Source organism: Pogona vitticeps, chromosome 2, assembly GCF_051106095.1.
Source record: "Pogona vitticeps strain Pit_001003342236 chromosome 2, PviZW2.1, whole genome shotgun sequence".
NCBI lineage: Eukaryota > Metazoa > Chordata > Lepidosauria > Squamata > Agamidae > Pogona > Pogona vitticeps.
The window spans coordinates 177071274-177095289 of NC_135784.1; the positions used below are offsets into that span (position 1 = coordinate 177071274).

At 43.4% G+C, this 24016-nt stretch overlaps 1 protein-coding gene across 2 annotated transcripts; it reads left to right on the forward strand.

Moving 5' to 3' along the window:
* Window positions 1-1106: 1106 nt before the first annotated feature.
* Window positions 1107-23269, forward strand: ALAS2 (5'-aminolevulinate synthase 2). Of its 2 annotated transcripts, XM_078386510.1 has the most exons (12): window positions 1107-1237; window positions 4898-5011; window positions 11567-11776; window positions 12622-12762; window positions 12861-12959; window positions 13199-13421; window positions 15836-16020; window positions 16139-16318; window positions 17893-18057; window positions 18157-18425; window positions 19321-19483; window positions 22970-23269. In XM_078386510.1, exons 3-12 carry the CDS (start codon window positions 11584-11586, stop codon window positions 23131-23133), a joined length of 1782 nt encoding a protein of 593 aa, XP_078242636.1. In that variant the 5' UTR covers window positions 1107-1237; window positions 4898-5011; window positions 11567-11583; the 3' UTR covers window positions 23134-23269. The 2 variants fall into 2 exon arrangements, with proteins under 2 accessions (XP_078242636.1, XP_072847471.2); XM_072991370.2 differs by lacking the exon at window positions 4898-5011 and having other exon boundaries at window positions 1133-1237.
* Window positions 23270-24016: the final 747 nt, after the last annotated feature.

The following is a 24016-nucleotide window of genomic DNA, read 5'->3' on the forward strand; positions in this document are numbered from 1 at the left end:
AAAAGAGAAATTAGATCCAGAAGCAGCTAATTGATGTGATGTATTCGTGAAGGCTTTCACAGCCAGGATCTAATGGTTGTTGTGGGTTTTTCGGGCTCTTTGGCCGTGTTCTGAAGGTTGTTCTTCCTAACGTTTTGCCAGTCTCTGTGGCCGGCATCTTCAGAGGACAGCACCCAGAGCACAAAGTGCTGTCCTCTGAAGATACCGGCCACAGATACTGGTGAAACATTAGCAAGAACAACCTTCAAAACACGGCCAAAGAGCCCGAAAAACCCACAACAAACCATAATTGGTGCGAATTATGAATTCCCCAGTTCATAATTCACAATTCAACTCAGTCATGATTTACCTTGGCCATGAACTTGCTAGGTGGTCTTAAAGTCAGAGTGACACATGGTGACGTCAACTCTTGCTCACCAGCAAAGAGCAGGGTAACAGTATTTGTTGGTGGTGGCATTGAGACCTCCAGAGGAGAAGCAGACAGGCAGAATTAATTCTTACTCGGCTTTCTCTGTCACCCCACCCCCATTCTCTTGTCAACCCCTTTCTTTCTACCATGTAGTCACGCATCACTTTGCATCAGGAAAACCTTCACTCACTGCTTCATATATACCAAGCCTGAAGTTAGTTAAAGATACGGGAGAAGTAGACCATGGCAAGGTTTTTTCCAAGTCATTTTGATTTGGATCCATTTTGCTAACTTGTCTCAACCAAAACACTTGTCAACAGAAAAATCTTCATCAGGGCTAAACACGTAACATATGAATAATGCGATATTAATCCCTAACGGAGGCTTTTGTGTAACACAGATTTGGCTAAACCACCTTCAAAAGGAATTGTATTGTGCATCGCCATGTGTTGTTCCTGGTTTGTGTAACGAAAGATTCTGTACAGTGCTCACTTTTTTTTCTCCTTCTTCCCCTTTTAAAAAAGATAAAATAGTCAATTTTTAAAAGAGATCATTTTTCTTTTTGATTACTTTGGTTTTTCTTGTGGTGTGTTTTCTGTGTGAAGCAGGACGCGTACCTAACTCCAATGGCAGGACAACCCTATTTGCTTATGAAAGTCAGTTCTGAAACTATGACTTGGACATCTTGCCGGGGGGGGGGGGATCTTCTCTCCTCTGCTGTGAACTTGTCTTATCTCTGCCTTCAGCTGGAGGGTGGAGGGAGGTTCCAGTTGGGCTAGAGAGTAAGCTATATAGCAGAAGTTGTTCGACTTCAGTGCAGGTCAACAGGTAGGAAAAACGGGTTAATTTTCTATGGGTTAATTAATGAAATGTTGTCAAATCTATAGGAGAGGTCCTGAGAGAATGGTATTTTTATTTTTGCATGTGAATATGTCACTGGTTAAGTGCCATTATGAACTGCAAAGGATGTGTTTTATGTATTCTCGAAGGCTTTCACGGCCGGGATCTGATGGTTGTTGTGGGTTTATCGGACTCTTTGGCCGATAAAAGTTGTTCTGAAGGTTGTTCTTCTTGACGTTTCTCCAGTCAGGAACTCTGTCCATGCTCTGTAGAGAACTGATTGTTTTTTCTCCTATTGCTGTACTGCATGCTAAGAATAACATCCTGCTGGCGTATTTCTACCCATCCCATGTGGAAGTGTGTCCAGTTTTAAAATGTAGCAACCCTCGTAGCAACCCACTTTCCTAATGTCAGGAAAGTGGAATGTATTTTAAGCAGGTTATTTCAAATGAGTGTTAATGTAATAAATTCTTACCATCTTATTCTCTTCCAACCTGCCCTTCGTTGCAGTAGGTTTTTTTGCACTCAGATTTTCCTTGCCTCTACTCCTACTGTCTTTGTCAGCGACTGGTAGAAAACCAAGCATATTTTCTTTTGGGCTTGCTACTTGTTCTAACAGGACTTGAAACTTGCTTTACAAGGTCTGAGTGTGTTTGTGAATTTGGTTGGACATCTATCTATGTCCCCCAGTGCGTTTTTGGTCAGTCAGATTCCACTTATTATTTGAGGTCAAAGATGTCACGTTTAGCGAGAGTCTGTCTTAGCTTCCTACATTTCACTTTGTTGTGGAACTCTAATCTCAAGATCAGGGCCAATTTGGTGCGTGATATAAATTCAAAATGCAAGGGATATTATTTATTTATTTATTTATTGATTGATTGATTGATTGATTGATTGATTGATTGATTGATTGATTGATTGATTGATTTGATTTGATTTGATTTGATTTGATTTGATTTGATTTGATTTGATTTGATTTATACCCTGCCTATCTGGACTACTCGTCCACTCTAGGCGGCTTCCAATGTAAGATAAAACAATAAAACACAAGAATATACATAATCCTTCTGGTGGCCTATTGGATGTTGCCACAACAACAACGCCATTTTGGAACAGATTTTCAAAAAGCTGTTTGAGAATCATGGCATCAGCAATATCTGTGACAGCTGATCCATGTGCCACAACATGAGCCCGGATTCTTCACAGGTGAAATTCATCAAAGCTAATCCATTAGATAATCCATTGTTTGAATTGTCTCTAGGTTGATCAGTGACCAGGAAATAAATAGACATCGGTTCTGGTATGCTAATGTTATATCAAGAGACAGTTGATGTGCAGAAGTTAGCAGGTGAAGCTTTTTGCTGAGTGGTGACAAACATTATCTTTGGCCAACATATGTACATCATGTTCCTGACAGCAGCTCTGCTAGTGCAGCCAAACTGAAAAATGTCCAGCAATTTTTCATATATATATATTCCGGCATTTTGGGTGTACAGTATATATATATACAGGAATCTGAACAAAGAAACAAATCATACCAAGCAGCATGAGAGATTCAAACATGGAATTCTAACACATACAGTTTGAAATGGGGCAGCTTGGCAGAAGCTGTTCTGTGTGGATTTGTCTAATCATTATGGAGATCTGTAAAGGTCAAGTTGCATTTTTATAAGGTGTTTAAGTGTTTCGTACATTTTTTTTTTAAAAAAAATTTGTCATATGTAAATTGTACACTGGGGTAGACATAAAAAGTGGAGCTTTTTGAAGGAAGCTGTTTAGCCAAAACAGAGATTATACAAGTGAAGAATGTGTGTGAGTGATTTGGGTTTAATATTTTTCAGATAAGCACTATTAGGACATTTAATGAGAAATGCCCCCCAAACGGGGGTGGGGGGGTGGGACGGCGCAAATATTCCCTTTAGAGTAGCAGTTTTTCAATCTGGCTCCACATCAAGGAGAAAAGGAGCTTACGAAGGGGTACCACCTGTTGCCTCTGCTTTTCCCAAACTCAGGCTAATCTTCCGTGCACACACTCCTTAAAGGCCGTCTCACATCCAGCTCTGCTTACTGCACACGTCAGCTTTAATCATTCTAGCTGGGCTGGGCCATGCCTTCTTTAACTTAGATAAACTCAGGGGGAATTATCAATTCCAAACATACTTGCACACCCCCTTCCCACGCCTTTTCTTCAAGCTTTAATATTGCCTTTTAATGATCTCTGCCACCTTCCTATACTCATGATTTTGTTCTCAAATATCGTCTTTCCATGATGTAGGCCGCTTCAGGTCTTTTTCTAAGGAGAAAGGCAGGGTTGCAATATTTTAAATAAGTAAAACAAAACAAAATAAAGACATTTGGCGGAGTATCATCGCAGAGCATTGTCTTTGTCATAACATGTATAGACTATGTGGTGTCCATTTTTTGCGGACAAATTAATCCAGAGTAGCTGATTTTGTGCTCACCAGCATATAAAATGAATACAATGCCCACAACAATACAGTTCCCACAGATACTGTTGCCCACAGATGCATCCCCGTGAACAGTGAAATCCTATCCATATCCATTCAGAATTCCCAGTAAGTTCAATAACTGTGTGTGGAATTTCATCTCAGTGTCCCTCTGGACGAGAATGCACTGACAATCTGCAGTACCTTTGCAATACTGCCTTTACTTATCCATGTTGTAGTGGTGATTGTTGTTGTTGTTGTAACTGTTATTTATATTCCTGCCATTCCTCCAGGAAGTTCAAGGCTGTCTTCCTCCTTAGTTTATTCTCCTAGCAGCCTCCTGTGGTAGTTCAGGTAGAGAGAGAGAGTGTGTGTGTGACTAACCCAAGGTCATCTAGAGCAGTGGTCCCCAACCTTGGGCCTCCAGATGTTCTTGGACTTCAACCCCCAGAAATCCTGGCCAGCAGAGGTGGTGGTGAAGGCTTCTGAGCGTTGTAGTCCAAGAACATCTGGAGGCCCAAGGTTGGGGACCACTGATCTAAAGAGTTTCAGGGCAGGATGGGGACTTTAACCTGGACCTCCTAAATCCTAGTTCAGGCCTCTAATCAGCTTCATCATAACACTGGGCAGGGAAAAAAAATTAGAGCATCAGACTTTTCTGTTGCAAACACAGGGCCTCCACAGAGGACAGAGAAGGCAGTCTCCCCTCATTCTCCCCTCATTTCATCTCACTGGCTAAAGGAGGTTACCTTGGTATGTGCGCCCCCCATGCCCAACCCACTCCAGCATTCCAAGTGCATAAAGTGCTGTTTCTTACACACAGTCTAACAAACTCCCTTCTCAAATTCTTTTGATCATCCACAGTCATTAAAGAACATGACAATCGTTTCCTGCCAAATCCCGGATTCTCATTACACTAGGAAAGGTAAAGGTAAAGGTTCCCCTTGACAACTGTTGTCCAGTCGTGTTCGACTCTAGGGGGTGGTGCTCATCCCCGTTTCCAAGCCATAGAGCCAGCGTTTTGTCTGAAGACAATCTTCCGTGGTCACATGGCCAGTGCGACTTAGACACGAAACGCTGTTACCTTCCCACCGAGGTAGTCCCTATTTATCTACTTGCATTTGCATGCTTTCGAACTGCTAGGTTGGCGGGGAACTGCTAGGAAAAGATCCTACCAATAAATATTTGGATCTATTAACAGTGAACTGGTAGAGGTATCGTCTTATCCAAACTCAGTCTGGACAACCATCAACTCTTCCTGGACAAAGAAAGATCGGCAGACTGACAGGAAATCAATCATACCTGGCAATTCATGGTAAATTTTCTATATATTAAAAAAAAAACCTTCTCCCTCTTGTTAATGTATGCTTCCCCCCCTGTGAAAACAGTTTTTAGTCCAATTTCCATTTAGATAATTATTATTAAAACAATTACAAATATAACTTTTGCCTCTTTACCAAAAACTATTTTTCTTCTCCTCAGGTTCACATCTGTTTGCATGCAAACAGGCTCTTCTTGCTCCTTCCAACTGTGAATTACCCTTAAATTACACACACACACACACACATTCACCATGCCATAGCAGAGATACTAGTAAAGCATTTCTTTCCAAAAATACTGCCTTCCCACACACTTTTCCCTTGATGAGCTGGGCTTCTCTCTCTCTCTCTCTCTCTCTCTCTCTCTCTCTCTCTCTCTCTCTCTCTCTTTCCCCCTGGAACAGAGAACCTGGAAAAATAATCACTGAGTATGTTTTAGGAAGATCAAAGAGTCAACTTGTGGAAGGGTTGTGTATTGCTACTCCAGAACAGGTTTCCGGGCTGATTTGAAATCCTAATCAGGCCGGGGATTTTTAAATCAACTGTTGAACGCATCCTGTCAAACATGCCTCAAGAGGTGGTAACAGCCTACTAGCTTTAAAAGAGAGTTTGATACATTAATGGAAGAAAATATGATCTTATCAGATCTGCCTGTGTCTTCTTTTTTTCTAATGAAACCCAAGGTCACTTGCCTTGCCTTGTTTCAAGCGTCATTAATCATTTGTCCCATTTTAACAAGAAACATTTTTCTTCTTCTTTATATTTTACAAATCTCATGCCGTGACATCATAACTGGCCTACACTATATATGTTTGAAAAAGTTAACAAGTACAGGAACACAACTCTTTCTGATGTGAATGGTTATACATGCACACGGGCGTGAACACAGAGTCACTTCTCTATCGTAAAACATTATCATCAAGTGGACTTACATAAATATTGAGCAATATCACTGTTCAAAGTTAAGATACAGTGAACACAAAGACCATGGGGTAAGAAAATGGGGTTAATTCACCTCCATAAGGGCAGCTCTCTGTATTTTATGAATCAAATATTAGTTTATGTGCTGGAACAATGCAACTATTGAGCCAATGTTTAGAAATCTGGAATGAGTCAGGGTTTCCGGGTGCGTTCGCACCCATGCAAGACATCAACACTTCATGCAGAACAGGAGTGGAGAGCTGTAGCTTTCCATATATTTATTGGCCTACAACTCCCACCAGCTTTGACCTCCACAAACAATGGTGAAGGATGATGAGAACATAATCCTACAACCCTGTGCATTCTGCATCCCTGATGTTCAATCACCACTTTAACAGCCAGCACTTGTGTGCGTTTGTTGGGTGGCTTGGATCACCTCAGCTACAACCACACTTGTTTCCTGGTATAGAAATGTGTGTTATTTACTTAACATGAAGATCTATTTGGCTGGCAGGCGGGCGCTGGAGAACAGGCCTTCTTAGTGTTTGCCACTATCTCCTGAACCTCTCTCCTGACAGACACAGCAAGCTCCTTCCGTGGTTGTGTTTGAGAGGAACTGTAAACATTTGTTTTCATTTGCTTTTAAGTGAATGGTCATTAAATCACTTTTGTGATTATGTTGATTTTAAAGCCAGTATTAAAATGAATGTATGACTTTATTAATTTTCTTTACACTGACTAGGAAGATTGCAGTCTTGAAAGCTACTTTTAAAACTTAGTTTTAAAAAGGCAGAGGGAAATCATATTATTTCTGGGTCTTCGTTTTGGAGTTAAGTGTTACATTGACCACATTTCAGAGCTTAGAAAAGTTAGCTTTTGAACTACAACTCCCACACCTTCCAACCTGCAGAGTTACTGGCCACATCAGCAAGAAAATTCTAGGAGTTGTAATCCAAATTAGGGATGGACACAAATAAAAAAAATAAATCACCGAATTCATTCAAAAATCACTAATTCGTCAATTCTTATTTGTACAAATCAGTACTTTGAACAAATACAATCAATTATTTTTAGTGATTTTTGATTTGTTGATTCATTCGGTTGGAAAATGGCCCCAAGGCACCTAGAGACACTAGAATCGTAGGGAAGCTTCCTCTGACACTTCTCTACAATCTCTCCATGTTTGTTGAAGATAGGTTTCAGATGTCTGAGTTATATACCCACAAAGAGGACCCTCCAGAAAAGTTCCCTCCAGGAACCTGGAGAACACCAAAATCTCAGAGATGCTTCCCATGACTCTCTTCTACAATCCATCCAAGTTTGGTGAAGACTGGGTTTCCTCAAGCCAGCTGCTAAAGGGCAATTTCACTTTGTGGGTGTATAACGTGGATGCCTGAAGTCTAATCTGCACCAAACGTGGAGTGATTGTAGAGAAGACTCAGTAGAAGCTTCTCTGTGATTTTGGTGGTTTTAGGTGACTGAATGGAACTTTCCTGGGGGAGGCGGTCCTCCTTGTGGGTTGATAACTTCGACATCTGAATCCCAAACTTCACCAAACTTGCAGGCACTGTAGAGGAGAGTCAGGGGAATCATCCTTGCAAATTTGGTGCCTCTAGGTGCTTGGTGGGCATTTTATAGGATTTTAAAGTAAAAAAACAATTGACAAATTGATTCATCAGAAAAATGTGTAAATTCGTAGTTTCTGATTCATTGACCTTGACAAATCACAAATCAAAATAAATCATAATTTTTCTGATTTATGCTCATCTCTAGTCCAATCTATGTTTACAGTGTCCTGAGGCCATCATTTGTACTTTTTCTCCTTCTCAGTCTAGCTGACAAATGGCATCAGTGTGCCAACATATTCAGCCACTTGGACTTTTATTTCAAGGAATTCACCTCTGCTCTTGCTTTTGGAAGCGACAGTGATGCTTTTGGATACATTTTTCTCCTCCAGCTCTGTCCCTCACAGAGCTAATTATTATACAGAAAGAGAGAGACTCCTCCAGGATCTACCACATTTCCAGAAGCACCTGTGTGTGTGTTTTTTAGCACAGCAGAGGAAACAATGAAATGCATTCGTATGCACTGCAAGCAATGAAACCCATTCGTCGTCGTTTAGTCGTTTAGTCATTTCCAACTCTTCGTGACCTCATGGACCAGAGCACACCAGGCCCTCCTATCTTCCACTGCCTCCCATAGTTGTGTCAATTTCATGTTGGTTGCTTCGCAGACACTGTCCAGCCATCTCATCCTCTGTCATCCCCTTCTCCTCTTGCCTTCACACTTTCCCAACATCAAGGTCTTTTTCCAAGGAGTCTTCTCTTCTCATCAGATGGCCAAAGTACTGGAGCCTCAGCTTCAGGATCTGTCCTTCCAGTGAGCACTCAGGGTTGATTTCCTTTAGAACCGATAGGTTTGTTCTCCTTGCAGTCCAGGGGGCTCTCAAGAGCCTCCTCCAGCACCACAATTCAAAGGCATCAATTATTCGGCAGTCTGCTTTCTTTATGGTCCAGCTCTCACTTCCATACATCACGACAGGAAAAACCATAGCTTTGACTATGCGGACTTTTGTTGGCAAGGTGATGTCTCTGCTTTTTAAGATGCTGTCAAGGTTTGTCATCGCTTTCCTCCCAAGAAGCAAGTGTCTTTTAATTTTGTGGCTGCTGTCACCATCTGCAGTGATCATGGAGCCCAAGAAAGTAAAATCTGTCACTGCCTCCATATCTTCCCCTTCTGTTTGCCAGGAGGTGATGGGACCAGTGGCCATGATCTTAGTTTTTTTGATGTTGAGTTTCAGACCATTTTTTGCACTCTCCTCTTTCACCCTCATTACAACGTTCTTTAGTTCCTCCTCACTTTCCGCCATCAGAGTGGTATCATCTGCATATCAGAGGTTGATATTTCTTCCGGCAATCTTAATTCCGACTTGGGATTCCTCCAGTCCAGCCTTCCTCATGATGTATTCTGCATATAAGTTAAATAAGCCAGGGGACAATATATAGCCTTGTCGTACTCCTTTCCCAATTTTGAACCAATCAGTTGTTCCATATCCAGTTCTAACTGTTGCTTCCTGTCCCACATATAGGTTTCTCAGGAGATATATAAGGTGGTCAGGCACTCCCATTTCTTTAAGGACTTGCCATAGTTTGTTGTGCTCCACACAGTCAAAGGCTTTTGCATAGTCAATGAAGCAGAAGTAGATATTTTTCTGGAACTCTCTGGCTTTCTCCATAATCCAGCGCATGTTAGCAATTTGGTCTCTAGTTCCTCTGCCCCTTCGGAATCCAGCTTGTACTTCTGGGAGTTCTCAGTCCACATACTGCTGAAGCAGGGTGTTCTCCTTTCTTGGAGACTTTAAATGCCTACAGCAAACAAATGCAATAATTTTTGATCCAGTCGGATAACCCTTCTGTGAACGGAGTCATAGAAAAGAACAAACAGCAACTGGCTTGTTGGTTTGGTAAAATTATAATACTTGGGGTGGAGGATGAGAAGTTGAGAAATACGCTTGAAGGCTGATGAGGACCTGCAAAAATGGCCTGCATCTTACCCTCCCCTGCTATTATCCATCCTTCTGTAGAAAGGCAGAGCATACTAAAAACAAACAAACAAGGAAAAGAATAAAACGGTACAATTTTAAAACCATAACCAGGTGATATAAAAACCCAAAAGAAAAAACAAAACCTAGCACTAACGCACCACAATTTGGCAACTTTTGTCACCTGGCCACTTCCTTACAGTCCAAGTGGAAAACCTTCATTCTTTAAACTGGTTTTTAATCTGCAAGTGCCCTGGATGCAATATATTTGTTATCATGTTGTTTTTAATCTGTTTTAAATTAGTGTGGTTTTTTAAAAAAAAGTTATTTAGGTTTAATTGTATTTTGAGATTAATATATTTATCTATTGAAGTTTTAAGCATATGTGTTTTTTCGTGGTTGTTCACTGCCTTGAATCTTTTCACTGGGGGAAAGATAGGATATAAATAAAATGAATACATAAATACATAAATAAATACAGAAAGTTTCTAGCCCCTGTGCTCTAAGACATTTTGCTGCCTGATGCAACTGGCAAAATGGGGCCCCTTCCCTCATTTCACATGCAGAAGATGATGAAAAGAACTGCCAAAGGAGGCTTACTTTAGGACTGCCAGCGGGAGAGTATCACCCACAACACCTGAGGGCAATAGGTCAGCTTGGCGGGTGGCATATGGAAGGCTCGCCAAATGGCACACATGGCTGTGTTGTTTCACAAAGGAGAACAGCCAGGAGACTCCAGGAGAACATCTAGGGAAGCCAACATGGCTCCATGCCTAAGGAGTTCCCACAAGCCGTCAAAACATCAAAACAGTACTGTACTGTATTGTTCTTAAAGGTCCTTGATTTCTAAGTCTGGTTTTAGAACTAGCTTTTAGAAAATATTCAAAAGTCCAGTTTTAAATAACTTTTGAGCTTCTAGAAAAAGTTTTTAATCTTTTTTTTTTTTTTTTTTGTAATTTTAGTCTGTCTATTGTAATTTCTTTGGAAGCCCTGTTGGGCAATAAAACAATAAACAGATATGTATTCTCGAAGGCTTTCACGGTCGGGATCCAATGGTTGTTGTAGGTTTTTTGGGCTATTGAGCCATGTTCTGGAGGTTTTTCTTCCTAACATTTCACCAGTCTCTGTGGTGAAATCTTCCAAGGACAGGAGTTAAAACTCTGTCTGTGTTCTGGTGCAGTGTGTGGGATAGTGTAGGAAATAGTATGGGAACTATACTTTAAAGATATAAATGGCTCAGGTCTTCTGTGCTGTTCCAATATACTGTATGTTTACAGTGTCCTGAGGCCATCATTTGTACTTTTTCTCCTTCTCAGTCTAGCTGACAAATGGCATCAGTGTGCCAACATATTCAGCCACTTGGACTTTTATTTCAAGGAATTCACCTCTGCTCTTGCTTTTGGAAGCGACAGTGATGCTTTTGGATACATTTTTCTCCTCCAGCTCTGTCCCTCACAGAGCTAATTATTATACAGAAAGAGAGAGACTGCTTTTGTCTATTTCTTAAATGTTACAAATAATCTCTGAAATAGGACTGTATAGGAGAGAATACCCCAAGATATTTTGCTGTCTAATGCAACGGACAAATTGGAAGCTGCCCCATTCTTTGTCCAAAAGCTAACTGAGAATGGCAGGAGACTCTTAAACAGCAGAAATGGGACAGGGTTCACAGCCGCGCAGGAGTCCAGGAGAGTGGTATAAGGGTAAACTAGAATCCCCCCCAGAGATTGTGGGCTTCTGAGACAGGGCGCCGTCTTTCTCCAAGAGGGGGGAAAGAAGCAGGCTACCAGTGGTTGGGGGGGGTATCTACCATTACTACTTCCTGTTATCAGCCACCCAAAGTAGTTGTCTCACTCTGCCCAATGACAGGGCCAGCCAGTCCTGTTTGGTTCAAGAGGCAACCCAATGGCACTTAAAAGGTAAAGGCTATCTCCTGTGCTGATGTAATTCTCCAGTACTGTACTGATTCCAGCCTACCACTCAGCACCCATGACCAATGGCCTAGTCCTCAACGAAGCATAGACAGAATCAGTCTCCCACTCTTCTTGATTTCTCATTTCAATTCTCCACCTCTCCTCACCGCATGTAGCACCAAGTCTTGGCAACATGGTCTCGATCCTCCAGTGCTGCCCTTTCCTGACCCGGGACCCTACCAACATCTTGCGTAAATTTCACCCCTTACTGGTCAGCAGTGTCCAGCGATGCCCTGTGATGGTGGCCCGCACCTTCTCCCTTTCTATTGCTGACCTACAGCGTGAGAAGGAGACAGGTGGAGACATAGGACGGCAGGTGGATGGAGGTAAGAGACCTCTGGATAGCATGAGGGTGAAGTGTCAAGGTACCATAGATTGCATGCTTTCAACATGTGAAATTGGGGAGGGGGAGCCATTCGGTGCTTTGCCTTAAGTATTAAGATCAGTTGGCATTGCCTTATGGGCTGTAGGTGTGGGCTTTCATTTTGAATGCAACTCTGTGCAATCAATCAATCTACACACAAAATTGATAATTCAGAGAAATTAACCCTCTCCCGGGCAATTTTTTTTCAATGTGAAGAGGATATTTTTAGCACGAAGCATTGTTTAATCCTGTGAATCCCTTGTACTACTGTATTTCATTATACAGCTGAGGAAAGTAGGTTTGCCACCCCTTCAAGCCTATCATTAGTTGGAAGTCGTGCCACTTAAGATTCTAGGGTTGAACCCTGGTTCAAATGCTAACCCAGCCCCTCTGAGTAAAGCAGTCTTCCTGGAAACCAAAGTGACTGGAAAAATTCAATGTGAGAGGCAGTGACAGAATACATGCTTTGCACAGAGAAGGTCTGTGGATCAAACCCTGGGGTCTTGCACTTAAAATATTATCAGGTTATGGGAGGGACTTGTCTGCCTGAGCTTCTATCAGAGTAGCTTTCCCCAAGCAGCACATCCAGATGTTTTGGGACTGACATCCCCATCAGGAGCTGTAATCCAAGATTTGTTGGGGAGTTTTGAAGTACACAATGTTGGAATAGTTGGACAAATAGTCTGATGCGATATAAAACTGTTTCCCATGTCCAGCTTGGGAAAAGCTCTCAGAACTGCTCTGGAGGGGCATAGGTGACATAACAGAACCCAGGTGGATTCTGTCTCTCTTCCTTGTTTTCTACAGTTTCCACTCCACAGACGGTGCCTGCACCTCTCCCCACCACCCAGTGCCCTTTTATGGAGTCTCAGCGCCAAACTGGCCAGAACTCCTTTGTGCAAGTGGCTAAACCTGAGGTCCAGGAGGATGTCCAGCCTTCCAAGTCAGGTAAAGAATGAGACCTGCATCATTGAGGTAATGAAGGGAAGGGAGAAACATCCCCTCCGTCTTCCGACCATTGCTGACCTCCCTGCCCTTCTCTGTAGGTGTGCTGACCTCTCTCCTCAGAGAAGTTCACTCCAGCCTCAGGAGGAAGTTCTTTGACTCTGAGATGGTGACACACTTCATTCGGGACAACATGACAGGTCAGTGGTGGTGGTGAATCCCAGAAGCTGCTCCAGCACAGGGAGCCTTGTGTAGATATCACACACGCCCCCCAACTGTTACTCTGTGCCAGGTGTGCATGTGTACCAGCTGAGGGCTCTGAGCGTCTCCTCACTAGCAAACAAATGAAGGTGAAATGGCCTGTTTTCAAACAGGCTTCATTCACTCCTTTTGGCTGTCAGCCATGTTCCTCAACTAGCTCTCTATGATCTCCTGACAGGGTGCAAGGCATTTGATTATGATGAATTCTTTGAGGCAAAGATTCAGGCCAAGAAGCAAGATCATACATATCGGGTCTTCAAGACAGTCAATCGCCGGGCTGATGCCTATCCTTTTGCCGAGGACTATTCAGCTTCCATGGTCGAATCACGAGAGGTGTCTGTCTGGTGCAGCAATGACTACCTGGGAATGAGTCGGCACCCTCAAGTGTTGCAGGCCATCCAGTAAGTGGTAATGCCTCTTAGCCCCTCCTCCATGCTCCTTCTTCTCCACCTCTTGCACATGAAAAATCTGGACTGCAGCCTAATGTCGTTTCTCTTGGAACATCACCTGGGCCACCCCAAGACAATCTGTTGCCTGATTTGGAACAGAACGTGAAATCAACATGCATAATACTTGAAGCTAACCAAATTACTTTGGTCTAAAAAAAACCCCACAAGTCTCTTTTTTCCTCTTTCCTTGAAAACAAAAACACAAATTTAGCAGCCAGCCATTTGCCTCCCTGCTATGACAACCAAAATCTATTTCCTGAAGCAGACATCTCGGCCTGTGTATCTGTAAGGGCTGTCACCAAATGTCAGAAATTTCCTTTTGGCCTTACCTTGAAGATAATTCAAGATACAGTGATGGCTCTGAGGGACCATCGTGTTGCCACGAAAGCAGCTCTACCATCACCACCAAAACCCAAACCTTCATCTGTTCATCCCCTCACTTTTTGGCGGGAGGCAGAGAATACAGTAGTGCAATCCCTTCTCTTGGGAAAGGGAAATTTGAAGAAATGAAAACAAATTGCTCCTTCTGGCATGAACTGTTTCCCAGTATTGCTTCTTGCTCGGGTCCTCTAAGAGCACACGACTGTCACGGCAGCCTCCAGACCCCAGCAGGCCCCACTGTGGATATCTACTTTGGCTTCTTTTAATAAGTGAACTCTCCCACCATGCTCTGGGGAGACAATACCCAAAGCACTGTGGGGAGTTCATACCAACATAGAGCTGGAATCTAATAATTATTGTTATTATCATTATCCAAAAATACCAGGCACCGTTAATTAAAATTATGAAAACACTGACTGGTATTATATAAGAGATACAAATTTTGACCAAAAACCTAATTGAAAAATCATACTAGGGCTTATTTTCAGGTTAGGTCTTATTTTCGGGGAAACAGGGTATCATTGGTGCAGTCAGTGTTGTTGCTGCTGCTGTTGTCCTTGCAATTCCAGGTGATGTCAGATAAAGAATTGGAAAAATTAACAAAATACAGGGACCTGGCAATTAAAACATCTCATCTGTGGATCAAACACATTTCAGTGGTCCCCATAGTCATTGGGGCATTGGGAACAATATCAGGAAATTTCACACAGGATTATAAGCAGCTGTAGATACAAAAAAACAGCAATATTAGGAACAACATACATACTACGCCAATATTTAACAGATACTTAGGTTTTTGTTTAGAACTTTTATCTGTTATATAAAACCAGTCAATGTTTTTATAATTTTGATTGACTGTGCTTGGTATTTTTGAATAATAATATGATTAGGAACAGCATACATACTGCACTGATATTTAACAGATATGTAGGGTTTTTTTGTTAAAACCCATATATGTTATATGATACCAGTCAATGTTATTATATTTTTGATTATTCCAGCCATTTTTGAACAACAACAACAACCATAATAATTATTCATTTTGCACTTTACACAAGAAAGTATTGCTGTAAAAGAAAAGAAAAAAACATATAAAATCTGCAAAAAAGTAACTTTAACAGCATTAATCTGCACATATCTATGTACATCAAGGAACCCCATAGGTCATAGAGTCCAACCCTCTGCTGGAGTAGGACATCCACAGCTAAGTGACAAAGTGACTCTCAAATCCAGCGATTCAAGTACTGAAGCCCATTATCGAAGCCCCTCCCTCACTGCTGCTACCACCACCACCATCACCACCACCAGAGAGGCGGAGTGAGTCCTGCTGATCTAGAAAAATACAAGGTTGTAGTAAGCAGTTTTTCCAGGCTTCTGAGACTCCCCTCCCCATGTTAAAAAAAATCTGACCAGAGAAAAGAAACATTTGTATATGTCATGTTTTTTTCACCAACCACTCTTTCAAAAACCTTTGTTGGCCCACAGTCTTTTTTAGCAGCTTATATAAGAGAATAAGCAACAAAACAGCTGTTTTAAAATGTAAATCAACCATGAACGAATTGCGTAGCCTTAGCTGAGCAAGCTGCTTTTCTCTCCCTTTCTTATCCACAATTCAGAACAAAACGTCTCCCTCCATTCCAGCAGGACTTTTAAGACAGCTTAGGTTCTACTTGCTACTTTTTATTGCAATGTGACTTTGTGTGAGTGTGAGTGTGAGTGTGAGTGTGAGTGTGAGTGTGTGTGTGTGTGTGTTGTACTGCTCCTCCATAAATACCCTTTTGCTATATAGCAGCCTAAAAATAGCATAAATCAGACTGAAGAAGCAGACTTGATCCATGAAAGCTCATATTAAACTATAGAAGTCAATCTTTAAGGTGCCACAACATTTTTGTATCTTGTTTTGTTTTTTTTTGTTTGGGGTGGGGTTTGTCCGATATGTTTGGGGACTGATTCTCATCCTTCTCTTTCTCCACCTTCCTCCCCAGGGAAACACTGCAGGCTTATGGAGCAGGAGCTGGAGGCACCAGGAACATCTCTGGCACCAGCAAGTTCCATGTGGATCTGGAGCAAGAGCTGGCCAGCTTGCACGGCAAAGACGCCGCCTTGCTCTTCTCTTCTTGCTTCGTAGCCAACGACTCCACCCTCTTCACTTTGGCCCGAATGATGCCAGGTAAGGATGCTAACTTAGGCCACAGGGTCAGCCTGTGAGGTAAGGCTTCCATCTGTCCTAGCTACAGGATGAGCTGAGGCTAAGCATGATTATCGTGATGCTCCTTTGTCTCCCACAGGATGTGAGATCTATTCAGATGCTGGGAATCATGCCTCCATGATCCAGGGCATCCGTAACAGTGGGGTTCCAAAGTATGTCTTCCGCCATAATGATCCCAAACACCTGGAGGAACTCTTGAGCAAGGCGAAACCCGCCACCCCAAAGATTGTTGCTTTTGAGACTGTGCACTCCATGGATGGTAAATGTCACCCCTTGTGCCTTGATGTGTTCTGTCCTCATCCACCAGGCCGGCCCCACCATTAAACCAGACACAGAGTGTCTCCAGACCATGGGCCAATTTTGGCCTACCACTATGTTGGCCTATCTCTACTGCAAGCCTTCTCCTATTCTCTGAAGCCTCATCAACTCAAAAGGAAGAGGGAGCAGTAGAACACGTGAGCAGAACCCATTGTTCAGTGAAGAGGCTGGCATGGGGTTATACGCAACAAGAAGGGTACAGTGAATTGCACATTGTTAATGGTTAAGGGACAGGCTTCAGGGAGGTGCCCAGGCCCTGACATCATCCAGACAGCTAGAATGCTCCTAAGGATCAGTCCTGTTCCTTACTATCTACAGTAGGCAGTGTATGGTTGCACCACATGTGGCAGAAGATAGGGAAACAGTGGGTGCTGGATGTTTCCTCCTGTTGGAGGACACAATGATGTCCTCGGCCTTAGCCTTTCCATACATTTTGAACATTTACTGCCAGAAGCCTCAGCCAGCCAGCTAGCGTAGCCCACAAAGGCCAACAATCATTGCTCTATGTGGTCTGGTCTATCCTAGCCCTGTCCCACCCCATCACAAGCAAGAATGCTCCCTCAGGTGAAATGGAGGATGTGACCCTATTGCCAACATTGAAGTAAGATGTAAACCCGATCAGCCTCTGTTTGCCATAGTCAGCAAAAGGTCTTGCACCAGCTCTTCTTATCCCATTGCACAATCCCATTCTGCCTCGGGGATTGCGATCCCTGCTGTGGTGAGTCTCTAGGCTGCAGCACCAGCAAAGCAAAGGTGCTTTCCCTTCCTGAGTCAATTCATGATTTTGCTGTTAAATTGGAACAGTAAACAAGAGGTGAAGGAACTTCAGGGACAGAGTGGAGCTCAAGGGCAGCATGGGAGGGTTAGGAAGGAGATGAACACATCAGGTGAGCCACAGGTGAGACATAAGTCGCCGTGAGTCATGGTGGCTTGTGGGGTGGGCAAGGCCCACAGTGAGGCTCACAAAAGAGAGTTTGAAGATCCCCTGAGACACAGAGAAGGCCAGCAGGGCACAACAGGGCCATCCCAGCAGGAATTTGGGACAGAGGTCCAGACCCTCCACGGAAAAGAGTGAACAAATGAAGCAGGGCCAGCTTCCTACCTTTTGAAATAAAGTTATCACTACTGTCCCCCTAAAGCGCAAGTGGGACAGAAGACTATTCATCCTAATAGCCTAATTGTTCTGATAAGGAGGAAAAGGGATGCCAGGAGGAATGAAGTCTCACCAGGGCCTGGAAAGCCACAAGATCAGGTGGGACCAGTGGCCCTGGATATAGTGCAAGATGATGGAAAGGTAGCCAAGAGAACAGCCTGTTCTTATTCCCACTGAGGAGCTCAAAACTCCCAGAAAACTTCCTTACCTCTTGACCAAAATGGAGAGCTCAGATCTTCAAGTCCTGACCCAGCAGAACATCCCTTCTTTTCCACTTGCAATCCAGAGAACAACCAACAAGGCACAAGTGTTGTTCCTCATAAAGCCTTTCCTCCTCGCTTTCTCTCTCTCACTCTCTACAGGGGCCATCTGCCCGCTGGAAGAAATGTGTGATGTGGCACACCGGTATGGAGCCATCACTTTTGTGGATGAGGTCCATGCTGTAGGGCTGTACGGTGCCCACGGCGCTGGCATTGGTGAACGCGACGGAGTGATGGGCAAAATAGACGTCGTCTCTGGCACCCTGGGTGAGTCTGGGAGAAGCCAAGGCCCACAGAAGAACAGGAAGGGGCGACTGCAAATCACAGGAAAATCTCTTGTTTTCTTTTCTTCCCCGTCTCTTGCAGGAAAGGCCTTTGGCTGTGTGGGTGGTTATGTGGCCAGCACTGCTTCCCTGATCGACACCGTGCGCTCCTACGCCGCAGGATTCATCTTCACTACCTCCCTGCCTCCGATGGTGTTGGCCGGAGCCTTGGAATCAGTCCGGATCCTGAAGAGCTCTGAAGGGCAGGTGCTGCGCCGGACCCATCAGCGCAACGTCAAGCACATGCGCCAGCTGCTTATGGATGCTGGGCTGCCAGTGATCAGCTGCCCCAGCCACATCATTCCCATACGGGTAGGGATAACCAGGGTGCTCAACAAGGTCTCTGCAATTTAGGATGGAAACTAAGGAGACAACAGTTGTTTACCGTACAATGGAAAGGATCTCAGTTCAATCACACTTTCCTAGAGGTTGACAAGTCTCAAGTTAACCATGACTTTGATTAGACTCATTTTAAGTATCATGAAATCTGGATCCAACTGTGCAGCAATAAAGCCTTGTAGTCAAACTATGTGTTAAGAAGAGTGCACATCTCTGTAATTAACCTAGTTTGCTCTCCCAGAGATTGAGATTTTTCTGGCAGTCTTGCAAATTGAGCCTGCATTTCCCCCTCCAATGACCAATTCACAAATAAATCTTGCCAAGTGCAGCTAAATGGGTAAAATGAGATACTATGACAAACCTATGTTTTTCACAACTTGAGGGAGCACCTCTGCAAAAATTGTGCTAAACATATCATCTAGTTTGACCTTGGAACACAAGGGGCCAAAGGGAAGGACTTGAATTGATTATACTGGGAAACAGTAACAAAAATGTTGGTGATTTGACATTATCATTTGTGGCTCTTTGCAAAACTGTAAAAGGAAATTCAGCACACTTTGGCTTCTCTTCCATTTAAATCAACAGGACCTAACGATGCCCAGCTTTGGCCAGATCATACCCAGTATTTGTAAGGGGCTGACCAAGGTGCCTTCCTCCAGTTTCTGCTGGATCACAACTTCCATGATCGCTCACCATGGGTTATAATGGATAAGTCTGATGGAAGTTGCTGTCCAACCATATCTGCAAGGCTGTATTTTGCCAGAAGCGCTCTTTAGAAGTAAAACAAAGGTTTGGAACCATGAAGCCAGACAGCAAATGTCCAAAATCTCCTTCTCAGTACAATATGTTTTTTTTTTCCCCTCCTCAGGTTGGAGATGCTGCCCTGAATACCCATCTCTGTGACCTGCTTCTCTCCAAGTATAACATCTATGTCCAAGCCATCAATTACCCTACTGTGCCTCGGGGAGAGGAGCTGCTGAGGCTGGCTCCCTCACCCCACCACACCCCGCCAATGATGGACTACTTTGTAGGTGAGTCACTAGCACTGTGCACAGAAAAGTTACACACTTTTACAAACTGAAGCATAGACTGCAGTGTACTTCTGTCATTATAATGATGACTAAGCCAAATATTGAAACTCCTGTTTCTCCCACAAATGTCACATCAAAACAATTGTAAAGGGAACGGCACCATTCTGTGACTAAATTTTCAGCACCTTGTGAAAAACGGAGTAGTTAACAGGAGATATTACTTAGCTTATTTTTCTGTGTATAAAACAACACTTTTTCCTAAAATAATTAAAGGAAAAATTGAGGGTTGTTTTATATACAGAAGTAAGGAAGGGGGGAGGGATCAAAGCACTTTGATCCCTGCTTTCCCACTCCGTGTTTTGCAAAGGAAATGGAGAGGGAAATCTGCTTTTTGCAACGGAAGTGTAGGGGGAAAGCAGGAATCACTTTCCTCCTCCATTTTCTTGCAAAGAAAGAAATTTTAGGTTTGAAAAATGGTGAGCGTCTTATACACAGAAAAATATGATAATTCATACGAAGATTCACATATGAAAGAATTAGAAAAGTTCCTTGAGCATAAGGATGTATCACTGGAAATCAAGGCCAAGAGCATCCATACCATGGTATTCCCTGTTAGGGTGTGTGGATGTAAAACCTGAATAACGAAGAAAGTTGACAGGGGGGAAAACAGATGCAGTTGAAACAGAGAGAGCCTAAGGAGATGGCAGCGTGTTCTCTTCCATGAGCTTCCTCATAGCTTTGTGGGCACTGTGGACCACCCAAAAGACTCATAAATGGGTTCTAGATCAAATTGAGCTGGAACTCTCATGAACAGCTGCAGTTACTAACTGAAGCTATAGCACTTTTGACATAATAAATCATAACACAGGATGCAACTATACTACAATTTATCCCCAGGTTGTGCCACAGTTTGCATGGTTTTTTGGGGAGGGGATATTTTTGTAGAAATTCTACCTGCACTGCCTTTTTCCCACTTTCTAGTATGTGTGATCACCTACACACATGTAAAAAGACAGCAGTAGGGATGCCCTAGAATGACATTGACAGTGGGGTGCATTTAAAAAAATGCAAGTGACAATATATATAGCAGTTTGTATTGTAGTGCTTATCTAGCATAATAAAAACTTGTTTGGAGGAGAGAGGAAAAGTGCATATTTGAGGAGAATGTTTCAGTTGTACAGGCACACACTTCAGTAGAGCTTGGCATTCCAGTGCGGTGGAAACATTCCTCAAGAGACTTAACTGTTAATGACAGGATATTTCAGAGGTTATTCATTTATAGGATCACCATGCGTTGGAATGTAGTGCTAAGCCACAGGTTTAAGGAATAAAAAAACCCGGTACAGCACTCTCTAGATATTTTGGAGTATAGTTCCCATTATATCTGTCTATGGTGGCAAAGCCTGACGTAGCCAAAGCAACTGAAGGGCTGAAAGTTCTCCAGCTGAATTTTGTTCAGACATCCTTTCTTATTTATTTATTTATTTATTTATTTATTTATTTATTTATTTATTACATTTATAGCCCGCCCATCTAGTCATATAGACCAGTGGTTCTTAACCTTTGTTACTCAGATGTTTTCGAACTGCAGCTCCCAGGAACCCCAGTCAGCACAGTTGTTGGTGAAGGCTTCTGGGAGTTGCAGTCCAAAAACACCTGAGTAATCCAAGGTTAAGAACCAGTGATATAGACTACTCTCAGCGGCTAACAACACATCATATGACAATTTAAAATCATAACAATATATTACTAAGTAAACAATGATCCGAGATGAAAGAAAGGAACAAGATACAAAAATTCAGACGGTGGATGGAGGGAAGGTTTGCTTAAACAGCCAGATTTTCAATTGGCATTTAAAATACCCAGTGAAGAGGCCATGCAAATCTCAGGAGGGAAGCTGTTCCAAAGACGAAGAGCCACTGCCAAGAAGGCCTGGTTTCTTGTATTTTCTTTCCGGTCCTCCCTCGGCGTTAGGCTCCTCATCCTCACCTCCTAGCTAGATCGGGTGATACGGGTAGATCTAGGTGGGAGAAGGCGTTCTGTCAGGTAATGAGGCCCTAAACCATTTAGGGCTTTATACGTAAGCATCAAGACTTTGAAATCTATGCAGAACCGAGCGGGCAGCCAATGCAAGGCGGCCAGAGTGGGAGTAATATGTTGATGTTTCCTTACCCCACTGAGAAGTTTGGCCGCCGCATTCTGCACCATCTGGAGTTTCCGCATCGATCTTAGAGGCAGCCCCATGTAGAGAGCATTACAGTGGTCTAATCTCGAGATTACGAGCGCATGGAGCAAAGTGGTGAGCGACCCAACATCTAGATAGGGACACAGCTGGGCTATCTGACAGAGATGGAAATAAGTGGTGCGGACCACTGACACTACCTGGGATTCCATGGCAAGCGCCTGTTCCAGATAGACCCCGAAGCTGTGCCCTTCACTCTTCGCTGTGAGAGTCACCCTCCCCAAAGGAGAGGGAGTTTCCCAAACTGCTGATGGTAGGCCCGCCCACCCTCAGGACCTCCGTTCAGCCTCAGCCCATTTTCCTGCATCCATTGCAATACAGACCCCAGGCAAATCATTCAGTTATGCCCAGCCATGATATAATGTGGCTGTTTGTAGATGTTAAGGATGTGGTTGCAGGCTACTAACTTCTGCGGATTTTACTGCCTGCATTTTCTCAACTTTAAGGAGCAAGCTAACATACTTCTCCCCAATTTCCCTTTCTTTTCAAATAAAAGCTGCAACTTTGGAGATGCAGTATCTTTTCCCGTATTCTTGGGGGGAAATGGCAGTACAATAGGACTCCCTTATCTGCAGGATCAGTCTTTGCTGCTTCTCTTATCCACTGCGTGAAAATATTAAAAATATTAAAAGAAAAATCCCCCAGATAGATATTTTAACAGAAGTGGCCACTAAAGGGAGCCAGAGACTATGCCATGTATAGCATTTTCTATTATTATAGTTTTTGCTATACAGTAATCTGAATTTTTCAGCATCCATGGGGGGGCTTGGAAATCATCCCCTGCAGATACGGGAGCCCTACTGTATATCTGCGGTTCTGCATATTGCCTCTAAGGAATTCTTGGAAAGGACATGTCTTCCTACAAGGCTGGTCTCAGCACTGCAAAGACCCTCTGGCTCCCTAGTGGTTTTGAACCAATTCCGAGAAGCCCTAGGCCAGCATAGCCAACGGTTAAGGAATTTTAGACCCAAAATATAAGAGCCAAAGGTTCCCCCTTCCCAATGTCAGGCTGAGGTTTGTGCCTCTCTTTGTGAGCCAGATTTTGATATAATTGTTAACTCATCTCCAAAATGGCTGTTTGGACAGCTTAAGGGGCATGGCTATCAATTCCCAGTTGTTTCTAAGGCCGAATGGTACCACCGACAATTGAGTTCAGCAGGGTGGAGGGGGACAGTGAGCTAACCACAGGTGGAAAGAAAGCCCTTCAGGTGCCCTCCTAACCACTTCCTTCTGTTCCTCTCCAGAGAAGCTCCTGGCAGCCTGGCAAGAGGTGGGTCTGCCTCTACAGGCCCCGGCCTCCCCCGAGTGCAACTTCTGCCACCGCCCACTGCATTTCACTCTCATGAGCGAGTGGGAGCGGGATTACTTTGGCAACATGGGGCCTCAGTTCATCACACTTTCTGCTTGAGGAACGGCCTCCGCGAAGACAAGGGCTGACGCTCCTAACCTGACAGGAAAAAGAAGACAAGAGGATGTTGAAAGCACCGATGATGCGCTCAAGCCAAAAACAGGAAACCTATATGCAATAAAGCTCTGGAACTGTCTGTATCTTTTACTACCTCCAGACGGCAAACTCTTGCATGCCTACATGATGCACTAGCAGATGAGAAAAAATGAGGAAAGGAAACGAGGAAGCTCTTAGAAGAGAACAAGCTGGGTATTGGGGTATTCAAAAAACCAAAGTTCTGTGTGGGATCAGCAAACAATCAGACCTGGCAAGACTAAAGCACCAGGAACTGGCATCAGAAAGTTGGAGAAAGGGTAGCATTAGTTTTGTATTTGTTCCTAGAGTGTGAATGAACAGGAATTTATTTTTAACACCAAAACTGAGCTTGTGTTGCTTTTCCATTAATATTTCTTCCTTCCAGGAACCTTATAAAGAAGGGAGATAACACCACCCATTAAAAAAAAAGTTATTAACTAACTGGAAGTCAGGAAAACCTCTTGCTGATCTCCTACCAATCACTGAAGCACCACCCAGTAGATTCACATTTACCTTCTCTTCATACATGACCTCAGGTACGGAAGAGCACAAAGCTGCTATTACCACCAGTGGTCAGTAGAGGGCACTAGAAGACCCAATGAATAAATACTCCTAGAGGTACTGACCCAACAGTTGCAACCCAGGTAACACATGGCTGGAATCCACGTTCTTCCAGTATTATTCACCTGCAGAAGACCAAAATGCACCAAGGGCGGCACTGGAAAGACAACTCTGCCAGTGTCCAGAGGAAGAGGTACTTACTTGAACGCTTGAGGCAGCTTGCACAGGTCTGATGGTTTGCTGATCC

What these genes read in the sequence shown, in the direction of transcription:
- ALAS2 (XM_078386510.1), top strand. Translation starts at nt 11,584, where the DNA reads ATGGTCTCGATCCTCCAGTGCTGCCCTTTCCTGACCCGGGACCCTACC. An exon ending in CATTCGGGACAACATGACAG is followed by an intron (nt 12,960 to 13,198) that starts GTCAGTGGTGGT and finishes ATCTCCTGACAG; the next exon opens with GGTGCAAGGCATTTGATTAT. An exon ending in GCCACATCATTCCCATACGG is followed by an intron (nt 18,426 to 19,320) that starts GTAGGGATAACC and finishes TCCCCTCCTCAG; the next exon opens with GTTGGAGATGCTGCCCTGAA.